At 24.6% G+C, this 24,686-nt stretch overlaps 1 protein-coding gene across 7 annotated transcripts in view; it reads right to left on the reverse strand.

The window, feature by feature from the left end:
• LOC122510553 (glutamine--fructose-6-phosphate aminotransferase [isomerizing] 2) overlaps positions 1–24,686 on the reverse strand; it is a 51,855-nt gene that overhangs the window by 23,908 nt on the left and 3,261 nt on the right. Inside the window, exons 2-10 of one of the 7 annotated variants that reach the window (XM_043625305.1) lie at positions 18,483–18,590; positions 17,313–17,402; positions 12,349–12,492; positions 11,843–12,009; positions 8,279–8,420; positions 7,778–7,798; positions 7,472–7,495; positions 4,535–4,555; positions 3,245–3,402 (exon numbers count right to left, since the gene is read on the reverse strand). In XM_043625305.1, the coding sequence (XP_043481240.1) occupies positions 3,245–3,402; positions 4,535–4,555; positions 7,472–7,495; positions 7,778–7,798; positions 8,279–8,420; positions 11,843–12,009; positions 12,349–12,492; positions 17,313–17,402; positions 18,483–18,590 (875 nt within the window). The remainder of the gene's footprint in view (positions 1–3,244; positions 3,403–4,534; positions 4,556–7,471; positions 7,496–7,777; positions 7,799–8,278; positions 8,421–11,842; positions 12,010–12,348; positions 12,493–17,312; positions 17,403–18,482; positions 18,591–24,686) is intronic. The other 6 variants (XM_043625307.1, XM_043625306.1, XM_043625309.1 and 3 more) reach the window with 6 other exon arrangements.

The following is a 24,686-nucleotide window of genomic DNA, read 5'->3' on the forward strand; positions in this document are numbered from 1 at the left end:
TTATTTATATAATAAAAAAAAAATTTTTTTGCAAAAATTTTTTAAAATAAATAGTTTTTTGCAATTTTGTGCAAGTTCGGTAGTTTTTATTTTCTTTTTAATAATCTCAAATGAAAGCTTGGGAATTCCCCTAAAAGAAGATATACTCTCTAAATCTGAATATGTGAAAATTCACATATTTGAACGTTATAAGTCGTCTTCTCGATCAATAAGTGCATATACACTTATAATAAGTGAAATTTCACTCAGAATAAGTGAAAAATTCACTTATTTATAAGTGTATATGCACTTATTGATCGAGAAGACGACTTATAACGTACAATAAGTGAAATTTCACATATTCAGATTTAGAGAGTAAGTCTGAAAATGGGCCGAAACAATTTGCCAAAGATATAGTGTAATAAGTAAAATTTGTCCGTCCGCTCGCGCACTCCAGCGCGATGAACAGTGGGATTTTTTTTAAACTTACTATTGAAAATTGTCTAGAAACTACAAATTTTATCGGATGTTGATGTTCTTGATTTAAAATTACTAAGAGATCCATCAAAGTCGATTTTTGAATTTTTAATTGTTTATTTTTTTCTTGTTACTCAAAAATTTGACAAATTACAATATTTTTAGAAAAAATCATGTTAGTTTTTTTATTTTTCCATTACACATGATCGAAATCAATTTAAATTAGTCTAGTATGACCACCGGACAATTAATAAAGCATAATACAATTTATTTAAATTGTTGCAAACAATGTTAATTAACAAATAGATTACTTCGGACCTTCTTCATAAAAAAAAATTGGTTTTTTTGCAGACAAGTTTAAATTTATGTCTAATTTAGTAAAAAACTATTTTACAGTTAAAAATTATCATTAATATTAACAATTATATAAACAATAATCAACTTCCTTTTGTATTTGTAAACATTTTCGTCATTTTTCAAACTTTAAATATTTATATCATATGTACATTCTTTCAAAAACTTAAAAAATTTATTTGCTTAAACAATTACATTTGTTATAAACAAATTTTTCATTTTTTAACAAATAATTAGCTTTTTTCATCAAACAAAATTTTTTCCTTTTTTATATTTACTATCATAAAGAAGAACTCCTTAATGAAATGGGAATACTATAAATTATTCATTTAATTTTAATAAACATTATAAGTTAACAAATATTTAACTTTGTTCTTTTTTCACAGAAAAAATATATTTATTTATATGCATTTAAATGTAAACTGTTTTAACTGAATAATGGTTTACTTCATTAAAAATATAAATATTTCTTAACCTATAATGTTCGTTAGAATTAAATGAATAATTTATAGTATTCCCATTTCATTAAGGAGTTCTTTTTTATGATAGTAAATATAAAAAAGGAAAAAATTTTGTTTGATGAAAAAAGCTAATTATTTGTTAAAAAATGAAAAATTTGTTTATAACAAATGTAATTGTTTAAGCAAATAAATTTTTTAAGTTTTTGAAAGAATGTACATATGATATAAATATTTAAAGTTTGAAAAATGACGAAAATGTTTACAAATACAAAAGGAAGTTGATTATTGTTTATATAATTGTTAATATTAATGATAATTTTTAACTGTAAAATAGTATTTTACTAAATTAGACATAAATTTAAACTTGTCTGCAAAAAAACCAATTTTTTTTTATGAAGAAGGTCCGAAGTAATCTATTTGTTAATTAACATTGTTTGCAACAATTTAAATAAATTGTATTATGCTTTATTAATTGTCCGGTGGTCATACTAGACTAATTTAAATTGATTTCGATCATGTGTAATGGAAAAATAAAAAAACTAACATGATTTTTTCTAAAAATATTGTAATTTGTCAAATTTTTGAGTAACAAGAAAAAAATAAACAATTAAAAATTCAAAAATCGACTTTGATGGATCTCTTAGTAATTTTAAATCAAGAACATCAACATCCGATAAAATTTGTAGTTTCTAGACAATTTTCAATAGTAAGTTTAAAAAAAATCCCACTGTTCATCGCGCTGGAGTGCGCGAGCGGACGGACAAATTTTACTTATTACACTATATCTTTGGCAAATTGTTTCGGCCCATTTTCAGACTTATATCTTCTTTTAGGGGAATTCCCAAGCTTTCATTTGAGATTATTAAAAAGAAAATAAAAACTACCGAACTTGCACAAAATTGCAAAAAACTATTTATTTTAAAAAATTTTTGCAAAAAAATTTTTTTTTTATTATATAAATAAAATATTTTAAAAGTACACAAAAAAACCTTTCTAAAACACTACTTACTTTTTTTAATTGAATAATTTAAGTAGAAACTACAAATGTTTAAAGAATGCATGTTCGAGTTGAAGCTGAAATTTCAACCCCCCACCCTTTTGATTGGGGTGGGGGGTTGGACCTGTAAATTGGTGTAGTAACTTGTACCTACTAGGGTAACATATTTCCAAAGTATAAAGGAAATCCAAGAACTTTTTTTTATTTTTGGGGCAGTTCAGGAATAATGCCTCATATATAAAAACATATTTTTTTGACCAAGATTTAATGATTTTTAACTCTTTTATGAAAATTAATTCTTACATTTCAATTATTATTATTTCTATGAGGAAGTGTTCATAAAATGAACACAAAAATTATAAAAATGTACAACTTGGCAGCGGTTTTTAAAAAGGTTTTAATCATTTTAGTCAAAACCAGTATTGCCTAGTTTTAGTCAATACTAGTTTAGACGAAAGGGCAAGGTCAAAACTAGTTTTGACCAGTAAAAAAATAAGTAATTAATTGAATAATTTAATTTTTCTTAAAATTAAATTAAATTTTTAAATAATTGGAATCTTTCGACGAATGTTAATAAATTTAAATTAATTTTCTTTAAAAAAAAAATCTTCAAGAATTAAGTTATTGAATAAGAAATTATTGTCAGAAATAAAAAAAAAATGAAGGTTTTGTTTTACAATTCGTGGTAATTTCATAGTTTGAGGCAAACAAAGAAAATACCTAAATTCTAAACTTTCTTATGAATTATAAAAATTTAATTTTTTCCGGTACTTTTAATAAAAATCCTTGACTTTTCCCTGATTTCCCTGACCAATTCTACTTTCTCTGACTTTTCCTAAATTTCCTGACCTGTGGTAACCCTGATAAAATTGAAAAATTGATAAAATGGAAAACAAAAAATTAATAAAATAAAAAATTGAATACTAAAAACATTGAAATAATTAAAACAGATAAATAGAAACAAAAGATAGATTACCTCCATAAAGATGACACGATTAGTGTGTTCAATGACGGCACTTGCATCGGATGCAAAAAAATACTCGACTTCTTTATCTTCCAGTGGTTGGAACTCGGAAGTACTATCGCTCCTCGTCATAACTGGGATTTCTGTCGGACGTCCATGAGGACGATGATCTGTAAATCAATTTTTTTTCGTGACTCATTGTGGACACACTTATCCAAAAATCTAATCAGTTACACTTATAATTATTATTATTTCTGCAAAATTGAAGCAATAGAAATAAAATATTAATATTAAATCATTTTCTCCAAATACCACTTATCAAACATGCAAATCTTCAAGAGAAATAGTAGATTGTGCAACGAGTGGAGAACAAGGGCGATTTCTCGCGAGCTCGAAGTTTGCTGCGCAAGCGTAGCGCGCGCAGCAATCGAGGGAGCGAAAATCGCTGTTATCCACAAGTTGCACATACTATTTTGTCCAACAACTGCAAAAAATTTTTTTTATAAATAATAAATTTAAACTATTAATTTTTCAAAATTTTAAGTTGACTTTACTCGTTATTTATCGAAATCAAAATATTACAATGATGTTATAGCAATAACTGAGAGTGAAACAAAATCTAATTTTGAAAAAAATTTTGAAAAAAATCTAAAAATAGAAAAAAAAATTTGAAAAAAAATTTTTCAAAAATGAATGTTTTGAAAGTGTCCCTAAAGATCCCCAGAGTGTCCTCAAAATTCTGTTCCTAAAATGTTCTAATTCTAATATAAAATAAAAAATCGATTAGTCAATTTCTCATTCCACCACCAGTGGGGAAATGACTTCATTTCTCCACTGGCCAAACCACCAGTGGGGAAATGTACTACATTCCTCCATTGGTGCCTAGCGTACAATAGTTCTATTTCCACGAAGGCGTTGGACAAAAATTATTCTTCTTCATCTATTGACAATACTTTTCACAACCACCAGCACCTTAATTTTCTTTATTCAACAATTTTTTTTAAATATAAACATTATTTTTCAAAACTGTTACATTTTTCCTTACGTTTAAAAATCCTCAACAGTTAATTAAAATAATGGTTAAATTTTTAATTATTTCTTCACATTTACCAATACATATATATGTTAAGTAATTGAATCAAATTAAATATAGGTTAAACGGCGGTATTAAAATAAAAATTCTGCAATAACTTTGTAGAGTAGAAACCTGATGATTCTAGCGAAATTATTCTACAAGCAAAGAAGCAAAAAATATTTTTATCAATATAAATAGATGATTTAAAAAAAAATAACAAGAAGTACCTTTAGTTGGTGCTTCACCATCTGATGTACGTGGGAAGACAAGAGATGAAAAACAAAACATGAAATCAATTAAAAAAATCATGCAGGACAATCACAAAAATAGACAATAAAATATAATAAATGTAAAATGCAACAAATAAACAAATAAATATAAAATACAATGAATAAATAACACAGTGCAACATTTTTGAGGTCATCGAATGTGCACTAAGTTTTGACTTCAGTTTCTAAAAGTACTTATCAAAACTAGCAAAAACCTATTTCAGTTTTGCTAGATTAGCTCAGATTTAAATTTTATCGACATTTGAATTTTTTTTTGAATTTTCACATTTTTCAGTTTTCTGATACGGGCGGATGGGAACACTGGCTATTAAAAGTTAATTAAAAAAATTCGCAATGGTCACAATTTGAAAAGCAATAATCCCTCTTTAATTACAGAGAAAGAAAAAAAATTTGGTCGAAAATTGTTCTAGTTACGAATTTTTTTTTTGGCTTTTTTACATTTTTTGGTTTTATGAAAAGGGCGGGTGAGAAAGCTGGCTATTAAAAGATTATTAAAAAAAATTTCGCAGTGGTCACCATTTGAAGAGCAATAATTCCTCTTTAATTTTTGACATTGCAAAAAAAATTTGGTCGAAAATTATTTGAGTTATGAATTTTTTTTTGTAATTTTTCAAATTTTTCGGTTTTTCTAATACGAGAGGGTGGGAACGCTATCTATTAAAAGTTTATTACACAAAATTCCCAATTGTCATAATTTGAAATGCAATAATCGCTCTTTAAATTCTGATAAAGAAAAAAAAATTTGGTCAAAAATTGTTCGAGTTATGAATTTTTTTTGACTTTTTCACATTTTTCGGTTTTTTGATAAAGCGGGTGGAAACGCTGGCTATTAGAAGTTTATAAAAAAAATTCGCAATGGTCACCATTTGAAGAGCAGTAATTCCAACCTAATTTCTGACATTGAAAAAAAAATTTGGTCGAAAATTGTTCGAGTTATGAATTTTTTTCGTACTTATTCAAATTTTTTTTGTTTTTGATCCGGGCAGGTGAGAACGCTGGTTATTAAATTTTTCTTTTTTAGAAACGCAATGGTCACATTTTGGAGAGCAATACTTCCTCTCTAATTTCTGACAAAGAAAACAAAATTTGGTCAAAAATTGTTCCACTTATTAATTTTTTTTTGACTTTTTCACATTTTTCAATTTTTTGATCAGGCGGGTGGGAAGGCAGGCTATTAAAAATTTATAAAAAAATTTCGAATGATCACAATTTTAAGAGCATTAATCCGTCTTTAGTTTCTGCCCACGAAAAAAAATTTGGTCAAAAATTGTTCAAGTTATGAATTTTTTTTTACTTTTTTTTAATTTTCGGTTTTCTGATAACGGAAGTGGGAATACTGAATATTAAAAATTTATAAAAAGAATTCGTAATAGGCACAATTTAAAGAGCAATAATCCCTATTTAATTTCTGCCCAAGATAAAATATTTGATTCGAAATATTTGGTTTCGAAAAAAGTCAAAAAAAAATCAAAACCCTCGGTTGCACAGGACCGCGGGTATACAAATGTACAGAAATAAATAAATAACACGAATAATTTTCTACTAATTTTTTTTCTTTTATCAGAAATTAAAGAAGGATTATTGCATTTTAAAATTTGACCGTTGTGAATTTTTTTAATTCATTTTTAATAGCCAGCGTTCCCACCCGCCCGTATCAAAAAACCGAAAAATGTGAAAAAGTAAAAAAAAACCATAATTAGAACAATTTTTGACCAAATTTTTTTTCTTTGACAGAAATTAAAGAGGAATTATTGCTCTGCAAAATGTGACCATCGCGTTTTTAAAAAAGAAAAATTTAATAACCAGCGTTCTCACCCGCCCAGATCAAAAACAAAAAAAATTTGAAAAAGTACGAAAAAAATTCATAACTCGAACAATTTTTGACCAAATTTTTTTTTCAATGGCAGAAACTAGGGAGGAATTACTGCTTTTCAAATGGTGACCATTGCAAATTTTTTTTATAAACTTTTAATAGCCAGCGTTTCCACCCGCTTTATCAAAAAACCGAAAAATGTGAAAAAGTCAAAAAAAAATTCATAACTCGAACAATTTTTGACAAAATTTTTTTTTCAAAGTCAGAAATTAAAGAGGAATTATTGCTCTTCAAATGATTACCACTGCGAATTTTTTTTTATAATCTTTTAATAGCCAGCTTTCTCACCCGCCCGTTTCATAAAACCAAAAAATGTAAAAAAGCCAAAAAAAATTCGTAACTGGAACAATTTTCGACCAAATTTTTTTTTCTTTCTCTCTAATTAAAGAGGGATTATTGCTTTTCAAATTTTGAGCATTGCGAATTTTTTTAATAAACTTTTTATAGCCAGTGTTCCCATCAGCCCGTATCAGAAAACTGAAAAATGTGAAAATTCAAAAAAAAAATTCAAATGTCGATAAAATTTAAATCCGAGCTAATCTAGCAAAACTGAAATAGGTTTTTGCTAGTTTCGATAAGTACTTTCAGAAACTGAAGTCAAAACTTAGTGCACATTTTATGTGTTGCACTGTGTAATATACAGTAAAGTAGAAATAAATTTCCAAAAAATACAAATTAAACAGTTCTAATAAACCAAAATTCTCAACAACAACAACAACGACAACAAAAAATTCGGACTATCTACCACTGTAAAAATTTCATTGAGGAAAGAAAGTAAAATAAAATAAACCCAAAGAGAAAAAGGCATAATAAAAAGATAGTGTAGATAAAAAATGCTACAGCAAATAAAAGATAATAGAAAAAGAATTAAATTAAAAACCACAATTTTTTCGTAGAACAAAAAAGAAAATTGACATTGACAGTATCGAGAGATGCTCATCGACAAAAATGGATTTATTGCCTGAAAGCGATTGAAAGGTAATTTTATTGATAAGTTATACCTTTAGGTGTGCGTGGAAGGTCATCTGTTCAGACGAAAAATTGTAGAACGAAACCGGAAGTTGTTCATGCAAAAAAAACATTCATATAGTATCCAAAAACGACAGCAATTTAAATAGAAAATTTTTAAGCAACATGCAAAAACCGTTTGTTTCATTAAATATCTACAATACTGTATTCTTTAAGACAAAAAACTGTATTTAAAAAAATGTATTTTATTTTTCTTCTTAATATCAAAAACCCTTCTTACCAAAATACGAAATGGAGAGAAAATTAGGAAAAATGGTTAAATGATTTTTGTTACTTACAAAAAGAATTACCATCCAACACTGAAGGTGCATGAAATTAAAAAAAAATTTAAAATAAAAAATAGTTCGAGTTCTTTCAAAATGACAATCAGGTGCGTAAATAAATATTGATTAGTAAGAATAAAGTTAACAATTGTTATAAAAATCTTTTAAAACAATAGAAACAAATGTGTAAAAAGCTTAATATATTAAATTAAATCCATGCAAACCGATTAGTATTTTTACATTATTTATATAGTAACTTGAAAGAGAATTTGTATTAGTTAAAGCAGAAGAAAACAGAAAGAGTTATTTAAAAGAAAAACATTAATTCCCACACTCCAAAGTGGTATTAAAATCCGATATTTACTGAATTCTCATCAGCAAATTAACTAAATAACTCAATAACCTGCAAAATACTTTTCAACAGTAGTTGAATTTTCAACATTTTCTACATTTTCTATCAAATTATCCTGGAAATTTAAAAACGGAAAAATAATTCATTACTCCAGTACTTTATACCTTTCCCATAGAGAATTGGAACATGATCGGTGGCTAAACGTTTTTTCGTTTTTATTCCAACCAATAATGGAGAACCTCGCCTCGTAGCCACACATTCGTGAGGGAAATATTTACTTTTGAAGCAAAGAGCAAAAGCACCTTCCTAAAATAGCAAACAAATCATTTTTTTATTTAAATAATTAGAGAGTCGCGTGTAATTAAATAGAAAAATAAATTATTTACAAAATGTACAAAAAACGGCCTGTCACATTAAAATACTAAATAATAAATAACTAATTAATAACTAATAAATAAAAAAATTAATGATTTAAATAATGTCAGTATTTCCATAAAAAATATTCACTTTCATTCATAATTACTTCAATTTTTAATATTTTTCTAAAATCTAATTATCTTTCAAATTTTTAGTCATAATTCTTTAAACATACGATTTGGGGAGAGGCGGGTAATTCGGCGCACTCGCATTTACAAAAATGGAAGTATTTTAGAGAAAAAAATATATTTTTACTTTCAATATTTATGTATTCCTTGAAAGTATGTAAAAAATCTAGAACATTTTCAATAATAATTAATTATTTTTTATGAAAAGTAGTTTTTCGATTTTCTGCGTGTATTGTGATGGCAGTGTGGAAAACAGTAAAAAATTGATTTTATATATTTTTTCTTTAAAATTGTTTTTTTTGTGGAATTTCTTACTTCGTATCTGTTTAATGGTTTACAAAAATTTACTGAGTTAATTTAAATTAATTTTTGTTTAAAACAAGTATATTTTAGTTTAATATACGTGCGGGTAAAACGGCGCACGTTAGAATACGGCGGATAACTTGGCGCATATTAAATATAATTTACCACAACTCTATGTATTTTGAAAAACATTTTAATTTATATTAATCAATAAAATAGAAAAACTATCAGGGTCTTATTTTTTAAAAATTCAAGACTTTTTAAGAGTCAGAAATAATAGTTATCGAGAATTGATTATTATATTATATACATATAATATAATTATGAATTATTATTATTATTATAATTCATAATTATGAATTAAAATACATTTTTGCATCAAAATTAAATTTTTTTTAACATTGTAATTAATTCCCCTTTCTTTTTATACTTCAAGTTTAGAGTGCGCCGTATTACTTGGCGCAGGTGTACTTTTTTTAAAAACTTATAATTTACTTTTTTATTTAATGTCAATACGATTTTCACTGCACAATAAGTTAGTTCGAATGTTGAACTAATGATTTTTCATTATTTCGCTAATGATAACATTATGACTTTTATATAATTAAAGTATTTACGTTACATGCGCCGTTTTACGCGCCTCTCCCCTATATTTAAAAATAATCGTAAACAGTAAAAAAATTAAATTCTTTAAAATATAAAATTTATTTCAATTAAAGTTAAGAATATTTCCAATTAATTGACAATTTAATTAAATTTTATTTTAATTACTACGGAAATTTAATTTAGTTTTAATCTTCAAAAAATGTTTAGTACAATTTTTTAAAAGACTAATTTTTTGAATAATTTATAAATTAAATTATTCAAAAATTAAATAATTTTTGTTAAATAAATTATTAAATAGGTAATAAAATATTAAATTAATCATTTTTTTAAAAAAAGTATTGAAATATTTTTACAACTTGTCAACAATTAAAATTTCCAAAAATTTCAATTTAAAAATAATCTTTTTGAGTTTAATTATTCCTAAAAATTCATAATATAACGATTCTAATATTCAATTATTATCTAAAATATAGGTAAACTGAAATTCATTTTTAAATTAATTCTTATTAGAAAGTTCAACGATAATTCGGTTATTTGAATACAAAAATAAATAATTCATAGAATGATTCATTATTTCTTAAAATTGAATTTTTATAAAGAATTTTAATAAATTTTTTGTAAAATAATTGATTTTATTCAAAGAATTTTAATATTTCCAAAAAAAATTTTTTTTTAAATTGTATTTTAAATAATTGAATTAGGTAGGGGAGACTGGGGCGAAAAGTTAAATTTTGCATAAATGATTTTTTTTAGACAATATAATCCGCTTAGATGCAAATATTTGTAAATCAATATTGTAGGGCAACTTGTCCCCTACAACTTTCAATAAAAAAGTTTCTGATATTTTCGCATACAATACATGTTTTGTCCTTTTTTGAAAATTTTGTTTTTTTTAACTTTTCGCCCCATGCTGGGGCGAAAAGTTAAATGGCTGGGGCAAAAAGTTAAATTCTATTTTTAGCCTACTAAAACTATTTTCTGATAGGTGTTGAGTAGTAGATAAGTTAAAGTATACGTAAACAAGTAATTTAGTTAATAAAAGATCTTTGTTTACTTTACAAAAGCTTTAGAATAGTTATAAAGTTAATAAATTGAAATTTAAAAAAAAAAAAAAAAATTTTTTTGGTTTATTTCACGTAAGCGGTCTTGTTTTTTGATAGAGTACTTGCCTAATGTCAAATAAATCAATTTTAAATAAATAAACCCAAAAAAACAAAAAATAAAAAAAAATTTTTAATAACATGTAAAAATACATTTAACTTTTCGCCCCAGGGTGCATTTTTGGCTTTAACAACAAATATAAAAAATCTGACTAAAGATATTTAGCAAATACCTTTAGGTATCTCTTCAGGGGACCCAAATAATGAAGTAAAAAAATCGCGATGAGAATAAATGCAAAAAATATACTTAAAAGTTGATATTTTCTTTTACGAAAAAATTTTCAAAAGTAGGGTGAAAAAAAAATTTAAATATGGACACCACAAAAATTAACAGAATGTCACATAACTCCGGACATTTATTTAGGGCGATAACACCCTTCTATAATTAAAATTGCAATGCTCTAACTATTTTCGTTCGAAAGATAATGAATTTTAACTGTTTTCACAATTTAACTTTTCGCCCCAGTCTCCCCTACTGTGAAAATTTTATTATTTATGAAAATAATATTGAATTTTTATGAAAAATTTTATTAAAATTTTTTTTAAATAATTAAATTCTTTTCAGAAATTTTATTGAAATAGTAGATAGACTAAAATATTTGAATTTCACCCAACAATTTCATTATTTGTGAAAATAATTGATTTATTGAGAAAAAGTTTCCTAAAATTTTTGAAGATATTTTAAATTGTTTCTAATAAGTTTTTTAAAATTTTGGAGAATAATTTTTTTATTCAAATCGCAAAAAGTACTAAATAGGAGATTTTAGTAGATGAGTGCAAAACCCGTATTGTACAACAATAGAAAAAAATTTTCATATTAAAATAAAAATGTACAAAAATCGAATACAAATTATTTTCTTTAATCAATGAGTTTTTTCTGTTTATTCGTGAGTTTTCGTAATGACTATATAAATTTTTTTATCGCAGATCTCTTTTGTAAATATTTTGCTTTCTCTAGTCTCTAGAACAAGGAAGTAAGAGGTCTCTTTACTATAGAGTAAAATGTTGCAAATACTGTTAATAAACACGATAAAAGGATAAATGTATTGAGACAGGGTATAAAAGTAGTTTTGAAAAGAAAATAAAGAAAAAAATTAAAAACAGGAATACTCACTAGTTGTTGAACGACTTGTTCGACGAGTTCGCGAAACGAGTAGGTCGGATGTTGAACCCAAAGATGATGAATTAACTTTGCAATTATTTCCGTGTCAGTTTCGCTCTCAAAAATATATCCTCTTTGTTCCAAAAGTGTCTTGACTTCCTTGTAATTGGTAATGATACCTAAAAAATAGAAATTACCATTTCAAACAACTATTTCATAATTATTTGACCTACATTCGATTTTCCAAATTATTTTCATTTTTTTATTTATTTATTTTCTATTCAATATTACGGACAAAGTTCATAAAATAATAATAAATGAATTATAAAAAACAAATTTTTTTTTGTAGAATGTTTATTAAATTTATTTTTACTTCAATTTTTTTAATTTATTCTAAATTTGAATGTTTTATTGTCAAAAAAAGACGAGTTGGTTTGAAATTTAAAAGATTAATATAGGAAAAATTCAAATTGAATAAAAAATTAAAGGATAATAAAAATTAGATAAGAAACAATTACCATTGTGAACAACAACAAAACCGTGGTCAATATCAGATCGTTGGGGATGAGAATTTATTTCAGATGGAACGCCATGAGTTGCCCAACGAGTGTGAGCAATTCCAACATGACACTCTATTTTCGATTCAAAATCAAAATTAGTACCTGAAATTTACAAAACAATTACATTTTATTTTTAAAAAACAAAATTCTACAAAAAATAATTCTGTATTCAAAATAAAAAAATTAGTACCTGAAATTTACAAACCAATTACATTTTATTTTTAAAGAACAAAATTCTACCAAAAATAATTAAATATAAAAATTTTAGAAAATTATTACTACCAATTTTACCACTTATTCAAATTTTTGACGCTCGAAAATTAAAAATTTTCCTAACTGATAACTTTTATTCAAATTGTAAAAAGAAATAATGTCAATTTAATATTTTATTGATAATAATTGAGCCCGCGCGGGCTCAATTTTGAATAATTTCATAATCAAAATTAAAAAAATTCACTTATTAAGTAGGTAGGGTAGGGTGGGGCATTACTATTCTTTTTTGGATTTTTGAGTCTAGAAAATGTATTTAAAAAAAAATAAAAAAATGAGTAGAACCGTTTGAAAGCTTGACTTCTTAGCTACAATTTTGCCATGTATCATTTTGCTGTAACTCGATTCTATTCCGAACTACAGCGATTTTACGAAAAAAAATTTTTTTTGATGTCGAAAAAAACGAGGGGCGTAACTATTCTTGCAGCTATTAATGATATAATACTAAAAAAATATAAAAAATAATTTGTTAATTGAAGGATTTTTTCTGGTTTTTTTCTGACAATTTCTTACCATTCTAACCTAGAAACAAGGAGAATAAAAAAAAATACACTGTTTTGTAGTTTTTGCTGTCATCAGTGGAAGAATAGTTACGCCCCATCCGCTCATTTTTTGAAAAAACACTTGTAAAATTTTTGAACAATAGAATATCAAAAATCTATTATGATATTCGTGTTCAGCACTAAATTTGACTTTGGAAATATTTTCTCCGATAATTTTTTCGACCGTTTATCACTATTTACAATGGCAGACTAAATGAGTGAAAACAAGTAAGCGAGTATATCAAAATCACATTTGGGTACCTAACTCCTATGATAGATGGCGCTAGAAGCTCAAATGTGGCATACAATGTTTATTTCACATGACAAGTATACAGTGTAAAAAAAACTTTAATCGGCTGAATAGTTTTCTCTCCAGGACAAAGAATAGTTACGCCCCGCGAATAGTAATGCCCCACTCTACCCTACATAATTAATTATTATTGTTTATATTTTCAAAAATTTTAATATAATTCTATAATTCTTTGCAAAAATTCAATTATTTTTAATACAATTTTAATAAAATTTCGTGAAAGAATTCAGATTTTTTTAATTTTTAATAATATTTTTCCAAAAAAATCAATTATTTTATAAAATTTTAATAAATCCTTAAAAGCAATTCATTTTTTAAAAAAATTGTTAATAAAATTTTTCTAAACAATTTAATTATTTTCTAAAATTTTAATAAATTCATCGCAACAATTAAATTATTTTTTATAAATAATAAAATTCTTTTCAGAAATTCAATTTTTTTCAATGGAATTTTAATAAACTTCCAAAATAAAATATTTAATTATAATTGAGGCCTTGGATCCAATAATTCGCCCGACGCTCGAAGGCACGCGCTAATACCAGTCGGGTAACAGTGAGTGGCCCAGAGGCGCTCACTGCTCACTGACTGGCAGTTACGCGTTCCTCCGAGCGTCGGGCGAGTTATTGGATCCAAGGCCTCAACAGGGTGTCTAGCGAATCGTCAATTTAAAATTCCCGGTTTTTTCCCGGGTTCTTGAATAATTTTCCCGGATATTCACAAAGGATTTAAAAACATATTTAAATGTTTATCAATAACATTATTTACGTAATTAAATATTGTTTTTATTAAATTACAATGATTAAAGTTATACAATAATTTCTAAAAACTTGACATAGAATATAAAAATTTCACTTATAAAAATTTCTCAACTTTATAATATAATTGTCAATTCAGGGGAATTTAAGAAAAACTTTTTTTGAAAAAAAAAATTCCGCTCGGTACATACATTATACCCTTTGAAATACTTGTAAAATTTAATTAATTTCTCAAACCATGAATTGCACATTATAATGTTTACATAGAATTAAACTAGAATATTTAAGCTTTATTTTTACATAAGTTTCAAGAAAATCGGATGCGACGTGTTTTGAGATATTCAAAAAGGTTATCTTTCAAACTTAATTTTTTTCATAAATTCTATTATTTAAAAAAAAAAATTTCTACCATTATAAAGTTGAGAAATTTTTGTTTTAAAACCACTAATAGTAAATAAAGTTTGGCTTCAATAAATATAAGAAATAATGATTTAAAAATTGCCTTACAATGTCAATTGTTTATAAGGAGGATCGTTTTGAAATGGAATGCCCCGTATTTAGTTTTAAAAAGTAAAATCTTTGCCTTTCCTATATCACAGAAGATTCTCAATTTCTTCTTATAAAATTTGTTACGTATTGTATACCTATAAATTGTTATATAAAAATAATAATAGTACAAATCCTTTAACTTTTATAATATAACCTATACTAAAGTTAGTTTTAAATAAAATTTAAGTTATTATTTTTACTACTGCTTCATACTATCAATTTACCCTTGACGATTTTGAAAAAAATTATAATTTTTTATATACATAATTCAAAAAATACCCTATAAATACAGGGTGTCTAGCGAATCGTCAATTTAAAATTCCCGGGTTTTTCCCGGTTTTTTCCCGGGTTCTTGAATAATTTTCCCGGATATTCACAAAGGATTTAAAAACATATTTAAATGTTTATCAATAACATTATTTACGTAATTAAATATTGTTTTTATTAAATTACAATGATTAAAGTTATACAATAATTTCTAAAAACTTGACATAGAATATAAAAATTTCACTTATAAAAATTTCTCAACTTTATAATATAATTGTCAATTCAGGGGAATTTAAGAAAAACTTTTTTTGAAAAAAAAAATTCCGCTCGGTACATACATTATACCCTTTGAAATACTTGTAAAATTTAATTAATTTCTCAAACCATGAATTGCACATTATAATGTTTACATAGAATTAAACTAGAATATTTAAGCTTTATTTTTACATAAGTTTCAAGAAAATCGGATGCGACGTGTTTTGAGATATTCAAAAAGGTTATCTTTCAAACTTAATTTTTTTCATAAATTCTATTATTTAAAAAAAAAAATTTCTACCATTATAAAGTTGAGAAATTTTTGTTTTAAAACCACTAATAGTAAATAAAGTTTGGCTTCAATAAATATAAGAAATAATGATTTAAAAATTGCCTTACAATGTCAATTGTTTATAAGGAGGATCGTTTTGAAATGGAATGCCCCGTATTTAGTTTTAAAAAGTAAAATCTTTGCCTTTCCTATATCACAGAAGATTCTCAATTTCTTCTTATAAAATTTGTTACGTATTGTATACCTATAAATTGTTATATAAAAATAATAATAGTACAAATCCTTTAACTTTTATAATATAACCTATACTAAAGTTAGTTTTAAATAAAATTTAAGTTATTATTTTTACTACTGCTTCATACTATCAATTTACCCTTGACGATTTTGAAAAAAATTATAATTTTTTATATACATAATTCAAAAAATACCCTATAAATAGAAAATTCCCGGGTTTTTCCCGGTTTTTTGAGGTCGAACCAAATTCCCGGGTTTTTCCCGGTTTTTCCCGATTTCCCGGTTCGCTAGACACCCTGAAATAGAAAATTCCCGGGTTTTTCCCGGTTTTTTGAGGTCGAACCAAATTCCCGGGTTTTTCCCGGTTTTTCCCGATTTCCCGGTTCGCTAGACACCCTGCTCAATTATTAACAGACATGAGTATTTTAAAAAGTTGAAAAAAATTCTTTGTTTAATTCAATTATTTTCAAAATTTTCAATTAAAATTATCCAAAAAACTACATTACTTTCAAAAAAACTTTAAAAAATTCTTCAAAAGAATTTAATTATTTACAAAAACTCTAATAAAATTGTTTAAAAGAGTTTTATTTTCTATCAATAATTTTAATAGAATTTTAATAGTAAAATTATTGATTAAAATTATTAACAAAATCGATTATATTCAATAAATTAAAGAAATGTTTTGAAAGAATTCAATTTTTGTCAAAACCTTTAATAGTATCTATTCTTCGAAAGAATTTAATTTTTTTTGTATATTTTAATAAAATTCCTTGAGGGGAGCGTTCACAAATGATGTCATGTTTTTTTTTGGGGGGGGTCTCTACTAAACGTGACACAATGTATTTTTACATGTGAAATTGCATGGAATTGCGTGACAGGGGGGGGGGTCTAAAATCCCGAAAAATTGCGGGACATCATTTATGAACGCTCCTTGAATGAATTAAATTATTGTAGAAAATTGTAATTAATTTCTAAGATCTATTTACTTATTGTCTAACAATTTTAATAAAATTTAATTCGATTATTAAGAAATATGAATATCTGAAAAACTTGAAAGAAATTGTTCATAAAATTCAATTACTTTCGATTAAAATTATTAAAGAAACTCCAGTATTAAAAAAAAAATTCAAAGAAATTCTTCTAAAGAATTTAATTAGGTACAATTTTTAAAAATGTTAATAAAATTCTTCGCAAGAATTAAATTATTTTCATAAGTTATAAAATTCTTGGAAGGAATTCAATTATTTCAAATTTTTTGATAAAATTCTTTGCAATAATTCAATGATTTTCAATACATTAATTTTAAAATTGATAAATTTGAAAAGAAAAATTATTAAAACAGTTAGGAAACAAAAAAGCAAACAACAACTAACTGCAAACCGCGAACAAAATACTGGAATACAACGATTATTAATATAGATTATTAGAAAAAATTAATATTTACTAACAGTGAAATATTTCTTCTTCGAGGGCAATAACTTTTCCCTGTTTTTTGATTATTGAAATGTCCTTCCCATCTGGACTGTCAAGGGCAACTCCTGGAAAGTAAAAGAGGAAAAAGTGTTAAAGAATCTTCAAAGCAAAGTTCAAAAAAATAAACTCCTTTCTCTCTTGCTTAGGACGACATTCTCATCGATTGTCAAAGTAAAAAGGAAAAAAAGGAAAAAATTCTGTCTGTGTTCAGAAGAATGCAAATAAAAAATAAAATCAATGGCGCCAAGAGATTATTTTCATAATATACTTTTCTCGTAAAATCCCACAAAAATAATAGTAATCAGTTTATTTATTGGAAATTCCCAAAAGATTTATCTTTTAACTTGAAATAAATTAAATTAAAAACGAGAGTTCCAAGGTTTGAAACCAATTCGAATCACCGTTCTGGTTTTTTTTCATTTTTTTTTTTTTTTTGAATTTATGAGTTTTTTTTCATTAACTTTCCTTGCAAATAAATTCTGGTTTGTCACATTGTGAACATACTCGAGGTCATATTGCTACAATATTTTCCACTTAATTTTATAACTTTTTCTCTCTTTCTTTTTTCTTTGTAAATATTTCTCGACTTTAAATTTTGCAACAATTTGTAGAACTTCCTTAGAAGTTTTATACTATAATTTATATTATAATAATTAATACATTTAATATATTTTTAATAAAAATTTCACGCCATAATTATAATATCAAATAATAAATTATTAAAGATTGAATATTAATTCATTAACCCCTTAATTGACCGCGCGTGTCAGGAATAAATTAAGAGTTCTGAAATATAATAAATTCGCTTTAAATTTATTACTTGGTCAATTTTTAATTTTGAAATAAGTTTTTAGTCAAAGGCGTCACATGACACTGAAGGGGTATTATTATTATTGGTATTATTACTATTAGGGTCAAACCATTATATTTCGCCTAATGTATTATTTTTTTGTAAACAAAAAACTTAAATACTTTGAAAGAATATTTTTACACATAGAGATGACAAAATACACGATGATTTAGAAAAAACAAAATTCTCCTAAAGAATTAAAGTTTTTCTTTATAAAAGTCAAAAATACATTAGTCGAAATAAAATGGTTTGACACTGTATTATAATAATCTATATTGTTAAAAAGCAATTTTACCTGCTGAATCATATCCTCGGTATTCGAGTCTCTTCAGACCACCAACTAAAAGTTCAAGAATCTCTCTTCGGCTTTTTGGAGTCAAGTAGTTCAAATATGCGAAAATTCCTGAAAACAATTCAAAAAGAGCAAATATTAATAAAAAATCAATTAAATAAGTTATAAATTTTTTAACAAAGAAAAAAGGTAAAATAAAAACATTTTCCTTTAAATTATAAATTATAAATAATTTCGCGAAAAATGCCTGGTTGTAATGAGAATTATTTTCTAAAAATCTGAATTGAAATGTATTTCAAGAATGACTCAAATTGAAAAAGATCGAAATTAACACCTTATCATTCAAAAAGTAAAAAGTTATGAAAATAAAACAAAAAATTCGGAATTATTATTTGTTATCTAATGAGGATTTTCTTGTTAAGCCGCATTATCTCCTTTACAATCGGCATTACATATTTTTGATAGTTTCATTGCTTCCTATATTGCCGTCAATCAGGCTATTTTTTAATAAAATTCAAACATTAGTTAATTTACCGTACAATTAAAATTAATTAAATAAATCATTAAAACATCCTTTTATTTCCTAATTCAATTTATTATCTAATTTACCTTATTTATAATCTGCAGGTCTAAAAGTTTATAGGATTGCTACAAAATTTTTTTTTGTTTTCCTCTGAGCCAAAATAAGTGAAGCCGGCCACTTGAAAAATTTTTGTCTCCAATTTTCAAATTATCTATAGTAAAGGATTTACTATAGATACCTTTACTATAATTACTATTTCTCGGACGTAAACGATTGATTAACAAATTATCTATGATTTTTGGTAGTTATATGGGTACACTTTTTCCCCCTACAATATTTTTCAAAAAAAAATTTTATTTTTGAAGTAATCAGGTGTTGAAGTTTTGGGTCATTTTAATTTCATTTTATTATTAGTTTGAAACAAATAAAGATAATTAAGAGAATTTTTTTAAAATTAAAGCTTAAAGTCTATACTTTAAAGATGAAATAAAGCGATTAGTAAAAACTGAAAATTTACATTTAAAAAATTGCAAATTGAAGAATGTTCTCAATGTTTTTGAGAGATTAAATTACCATGTACTGATCTTGAAAATCTGCTTGAAAGCGTGAAGTTTCTAACAAAACAAAAGAAGATCTTATTTATTTGTTTCTAATTTTATCTTTTTCCGGGAACACGAGTCGATTTTCACCTGCATTTTGTCAGAAAAATTTACATAATTTCTATAATATTGGAGGTTACTGATTTTTCTTTTTTTTTAAATTAATCCTTGGAGTTTTGCGCATCAATACATGGTAATTTAATCTTTCAAAAACATTGATAACATTCTTCAATTTGCAATTGTTTAAAAGAATTGTTAATAACAATTGCAAATTTTCATTTTTTAGTAATCGCTTTATTTCATCTTTAAAGTATAGACTTTAAGCTTTAATTTAAAAAAATTCTCTTAACTATCTTTATTTGTTTCAAAGTAACAATAAAATAAAAATAAAATGACCCAAAACTTCAACACCTGATTACTTCAAAAATTAAATTTTTTTTTAAACATATTGTAGGGGGAAAAAGTGTACTCATATATCTACCAAAAATCATAGATAATTTGAAAATTGGATATTGAAAATCATTAAATTGAGGAAAATTTTTAAAATTAATTGAAATTTTGACAAGAATTTTATTAAAATTTTTCAAAATAATTGAATTCCTGGGAAGAAATTTATTATTTAGAAAAAATGAGAAAAATAATTGAATTCTTTTAAGGAATTTTATTAAAATGTTTAAGAATTGGGAATTGTATTAAGAAATTTTAAATAATTGTATTGAAAATAATTTAATTTTTGCCAAGAATTTTATTAAAATTTTTGAAAATAATTTAATTTCGGAGAATTTTATTATTGATAAAAGTTTATTAGAATTTTGCCAAGAATTTTCTGAAAATTTGTGATTTTAAATAATTTTTTTAAACTAAAATTCTTCTATAAATCCATTATTTTTAACAATTAATTAAATATATATATTAAAAAAATTTAACTAATTTCAGAAGACTTTGAATTATTAAAAATTTTCAAAATCTGAGTTCTTTAAAATTTCTAATTAAATTTATTCAAAATTTAAAAAGAAATTATTGTCAGAAATAGAAAAAATTAAAGGTTTTTTATTAGAATTCGTCGTAATTTTATACTTTATGAGGCAAATAAAAAACACAAAAATTCAGAATTTACTTATGAATTCTAAAAATTAAATTTTTTCCAGCACTTTTAATAAAATTCCTGACTTTTCCCTGATTTCCCTGAATTTCCTGACCTGTGGCAACCCTGATTTAAGCGAAAAAGAAATTTTTAGATATGAAGTTTTAAAAAAGATGTTATTTTGAATTTTTAAAAAAATGTTATCGTTAACTCTGAATAAAATAAGTAAATTAAAAAGAAATAAACAAGGTCCTGTAAAATTGATATAGAAAAAATAAAACTCAAGTTGCACCAGTATGGTAAATAAAAGACTTCTTATGACATTTGAAGACTTTCAGTTTCACTCGAGTATCTCACTTTCGTTTGTCCTCTCACTTTTTCCATATAATACAAGGTTTAAACACAAATGAATGTTCATCAATTTAATTATACTTAGTCATCGGATAGAAAGGTAACAAATTTTTCCCCAAAATAAACGCATATTACAATAAATCATTTTTCATCTTTGAGTTCAAATATCAACGCAATGAAAATTTCTATATACCGATAAAATATTTCAAAATTTCACTTTTTTATATGACTGAAAAGTAATTCTAAAAATTAATTTTCGAAATACCAACCACCCATATTATGAAATTTTTTTCTACATTATGAAAATAAATTTTCAAAACACTTCCATAAGGTGACTAAAAGACTGATTAGTTGATTTTATAAAGAAAATTTTCTAGCGATAAAACGTCGATAAATTTATAATACCACTTCTTGGTCTTTAAAAATGCAATAAATCCCTTTTTTGATTAATCTAAAATTTTCTTTCTCATTTGTTTCTTACAAAACAAATTTTTGAAACTAAAAAAAATAACGAGAAACAAGAGTAAGAAAAAGAAAACAATTCTGTATTATTTTATTGTTTATAAATAAAATTCACTATCTTTGGATGACTAAGAAATTTTTTTTGAAATATTGGTTTTTCAATCTTCTTCTATAGTTACGAGAGTATAACGGAATTATTTACTGAAGGACACGATTCCAATGTAATGAAAAGAAATATTTTCGATCAAATTAATTTTTTTATTTGACAGTTCGTAGCATTTTCGCAAATTAAAAAATTTCTTTTTTGTATTTTTAATGCTTTTTTTCTATTAAAATTAATAAACTTTTAATTTAAATGTTTGAATATTTTTCTTAATAATAATTTTTTTGATATTAATTTTTTTAATATTTATTTCTTTGATATTAATTTTTTAATATTAATTTCTTCGATATCTATTAATTTCTGAATATTAATAATTTTAATAAAATTACTACCTAATCATAATAAATATGTATTAATTTTACCATTGTTGACAATTATCGCACAGGTAAAAATTTACAAACAAACAAACAAAAATTATTTTACAAATGCTTCTATAAAGTAATTTCCAATCACGTACAATAACATCGTGATGCACTTCGAGTCACGTCTACTTTATGAGTAAAGAACCTGTCTATTAGAGTAAAACGGTTACAATGTCATGGTCTTCTTCTTTATTTCCGGAAATAAAAGATTTCTATACTATTTCAACTATTAATTATTTACTAATCGAAATTTTAAATATACATATATGTATCAAAAATTCGAAAATTTTTTTAAACACTTTAATTATTTTCAAAAATTTAAATAAAATTCTTGGCAAAAATTAAATTATTTTCAATACAATTTCACATTTCTTGATAGAATTCCAAATTTTTAAACATTCAAATAAAATTTCTTGAAAAAATTTTATTCTTTTCCTAAACAATAAAATTTTGGTAAAATTCTTTATAAGAATTCATACTCAAATTTAAATTATTTTTATAATAAAAAACAATTCACGAAAGAATTTAATTATTTAAAAAAATTGTAATAAAATTTTTCGAAAGAATTCAATTATTTGAAAAAATGTTAATTATAACATTCTGCGCAGAAAGTTTAAAATGATTTTTATAAACTTCTTCACAAGAATTCAATAACTTAAAAAAAAAAAATTAAAAAATTATCCTCAGCAATTCAATTATTTTTAGAAATTAAATTATTTTATTGAATAATAAAACTCATCACAAAAATTTAAATTATTTTTAAAGCAATTTTAAAAATTTAATCAAAATCTTCAAAAGAATTCAATTATTTAAAAAAAATGTTAAAATTATAACATTCTTCGCAGAAATTCAATTATTTAAAAAATTTTGATAAATTTCTTTGTAAGAATTTAAATATTTGTAATATTATCTTAATTAAATTTCTCGTAAGAATCAACTTAATTTTAACCCTCCTACGGTTTAATTAAATTGCAGAAATCGGTACCAAAATGGTTCAATTTACCCTGCATAGAAAATTTTATATCTCAACATGCTTTAATAGTTTTTGGGGTCGCTGATTACGAATTCGGTGTCCATTTCTGAAAATTCAAAATGACAAATCACATATGGGAGACCTTTTTCGAAAATTTTATATTTTTAATCAAAAATTTTTTTTTTAATATCCGCCATATTGGATCTGCTATTTTGAATTTTGAACCGAAAACTCCCCGAGTAATGATTTTCATAAGCTGATTTCATAAACTTTTTGATTAAATGCACATTATCCACTTATTAAAAAACTTGCTTGTTTAACTAACATTTAAAGTTATGTAACTTTGATAAAAAAATTTTTTATCATTGTTAATAAATATTTTTGAAAAGCTTAGAGCATTGGCTTCAATCTCCACTTTAGATCATGTAATTCCGATGTATTGTTGACGAGTTATAAAATATGTAGTTACCCCGAGTATACTCGGGGTTAACCGTTTTGGCACAGTCAATTTACCCCGAGTTAACTCGGGACAAACCGTAGGGAGGTTAAATAGTTTAATTAAATTTTTAGCAAGAAATTTAATTATTTTGAAAAATTCGAATAAATCACTTTATAAGAATTCAATTATTTGACAATAAAAATTATAAAATATAAAAAGAATATTTTTAATTCGAAACAATTTGGTTTAATTAACGTTTGCTATTTTTTAATCTTCAAAACATTAAATTAGAATTCCATTAATTTAAAAAATCAAAACATTAAAACAAATTAACGAAAAAATGGAAACAAAAAGCAGACAAATAAATAACTAAATTCAAAATGCGATCAAATGACAAGAATACGATTATTATTATTAATATAGAAGATAAAAATAAAAATGATAAAAGATAAAATCTTTGAGAATTAGTAACTCTTTTGTTTCCAGTAAAATTGCTAATTACAAAATTAAATTTTTTTCACCAAACAGAAATCGAATTTTCATAATGTGGTATTACATAAGATATGAATAAATTTATTTATTAATAGTGTCTCATGAAATTTATAATCGCTCGAAGTGCAAGACTTTCTTACGGGTGTTAAATGTTAGGAATGCCCGTGGCAATAACGGTCTCGAATTCTGCGTGTGCCACGAGTGTACATAAGGATAACTTTCACTTGAATTTGAAGTCGATGAAAATATCAGTATTTCACAACGATAGGACACTGCTAAATAAAAGCCTGTCCTATCTTTCAAGACTTAGTGTAGGTCGTTGCCCAAAGACACACCTTTCAACCCACATTCTCTTTCAATTCTTATTTTAAGCAAAATCCTTTAATATTTTTTTATCTCCTCTTTATCCCCCTTGCAAATTCATACATGTAATTATCACCTGACAGCTTCAATAAAACGTTATTACTGCGCATAGGAATTCTCTATAAAGCAATAAACATAAAAAATTATAATTAAAATTATTTTTAACTCCCAATAACCAATTCCAAATTAAACTCTTTTTTAAGGAATAATTTTCCCTTCATTTTGAATCTTTTTAAATCCTTTCAAAAAATAGAATTTAAAAACTGTAACGAAATATTTATCTTTAGATTAAAAATTAAAATTTGGAAATATTTTTGACATTTAAAAATTTCTAATTTTTATGATTAACAAAGAGAGTCGCTAGTTCTTTAATGGTAATTCTTATGTATTGAATTT

Source organism: Leptopilina heterotoma, unplaced genomic scaffold (genome assembly GCF_015476425.1).
Source record: "Leptopilina heterotoma isolate Lh14 unplaced genomic scaffold, ASM1547642v1 Lhet_70, whole genome shotgun sequence".
Classification (NCBI taxonomy): Eukaryota; Metazoa; Arthropoda; class Insecta; order Hymenoptera; family Figitidae; genus Leptopilina; species Leptopilina heterotoma.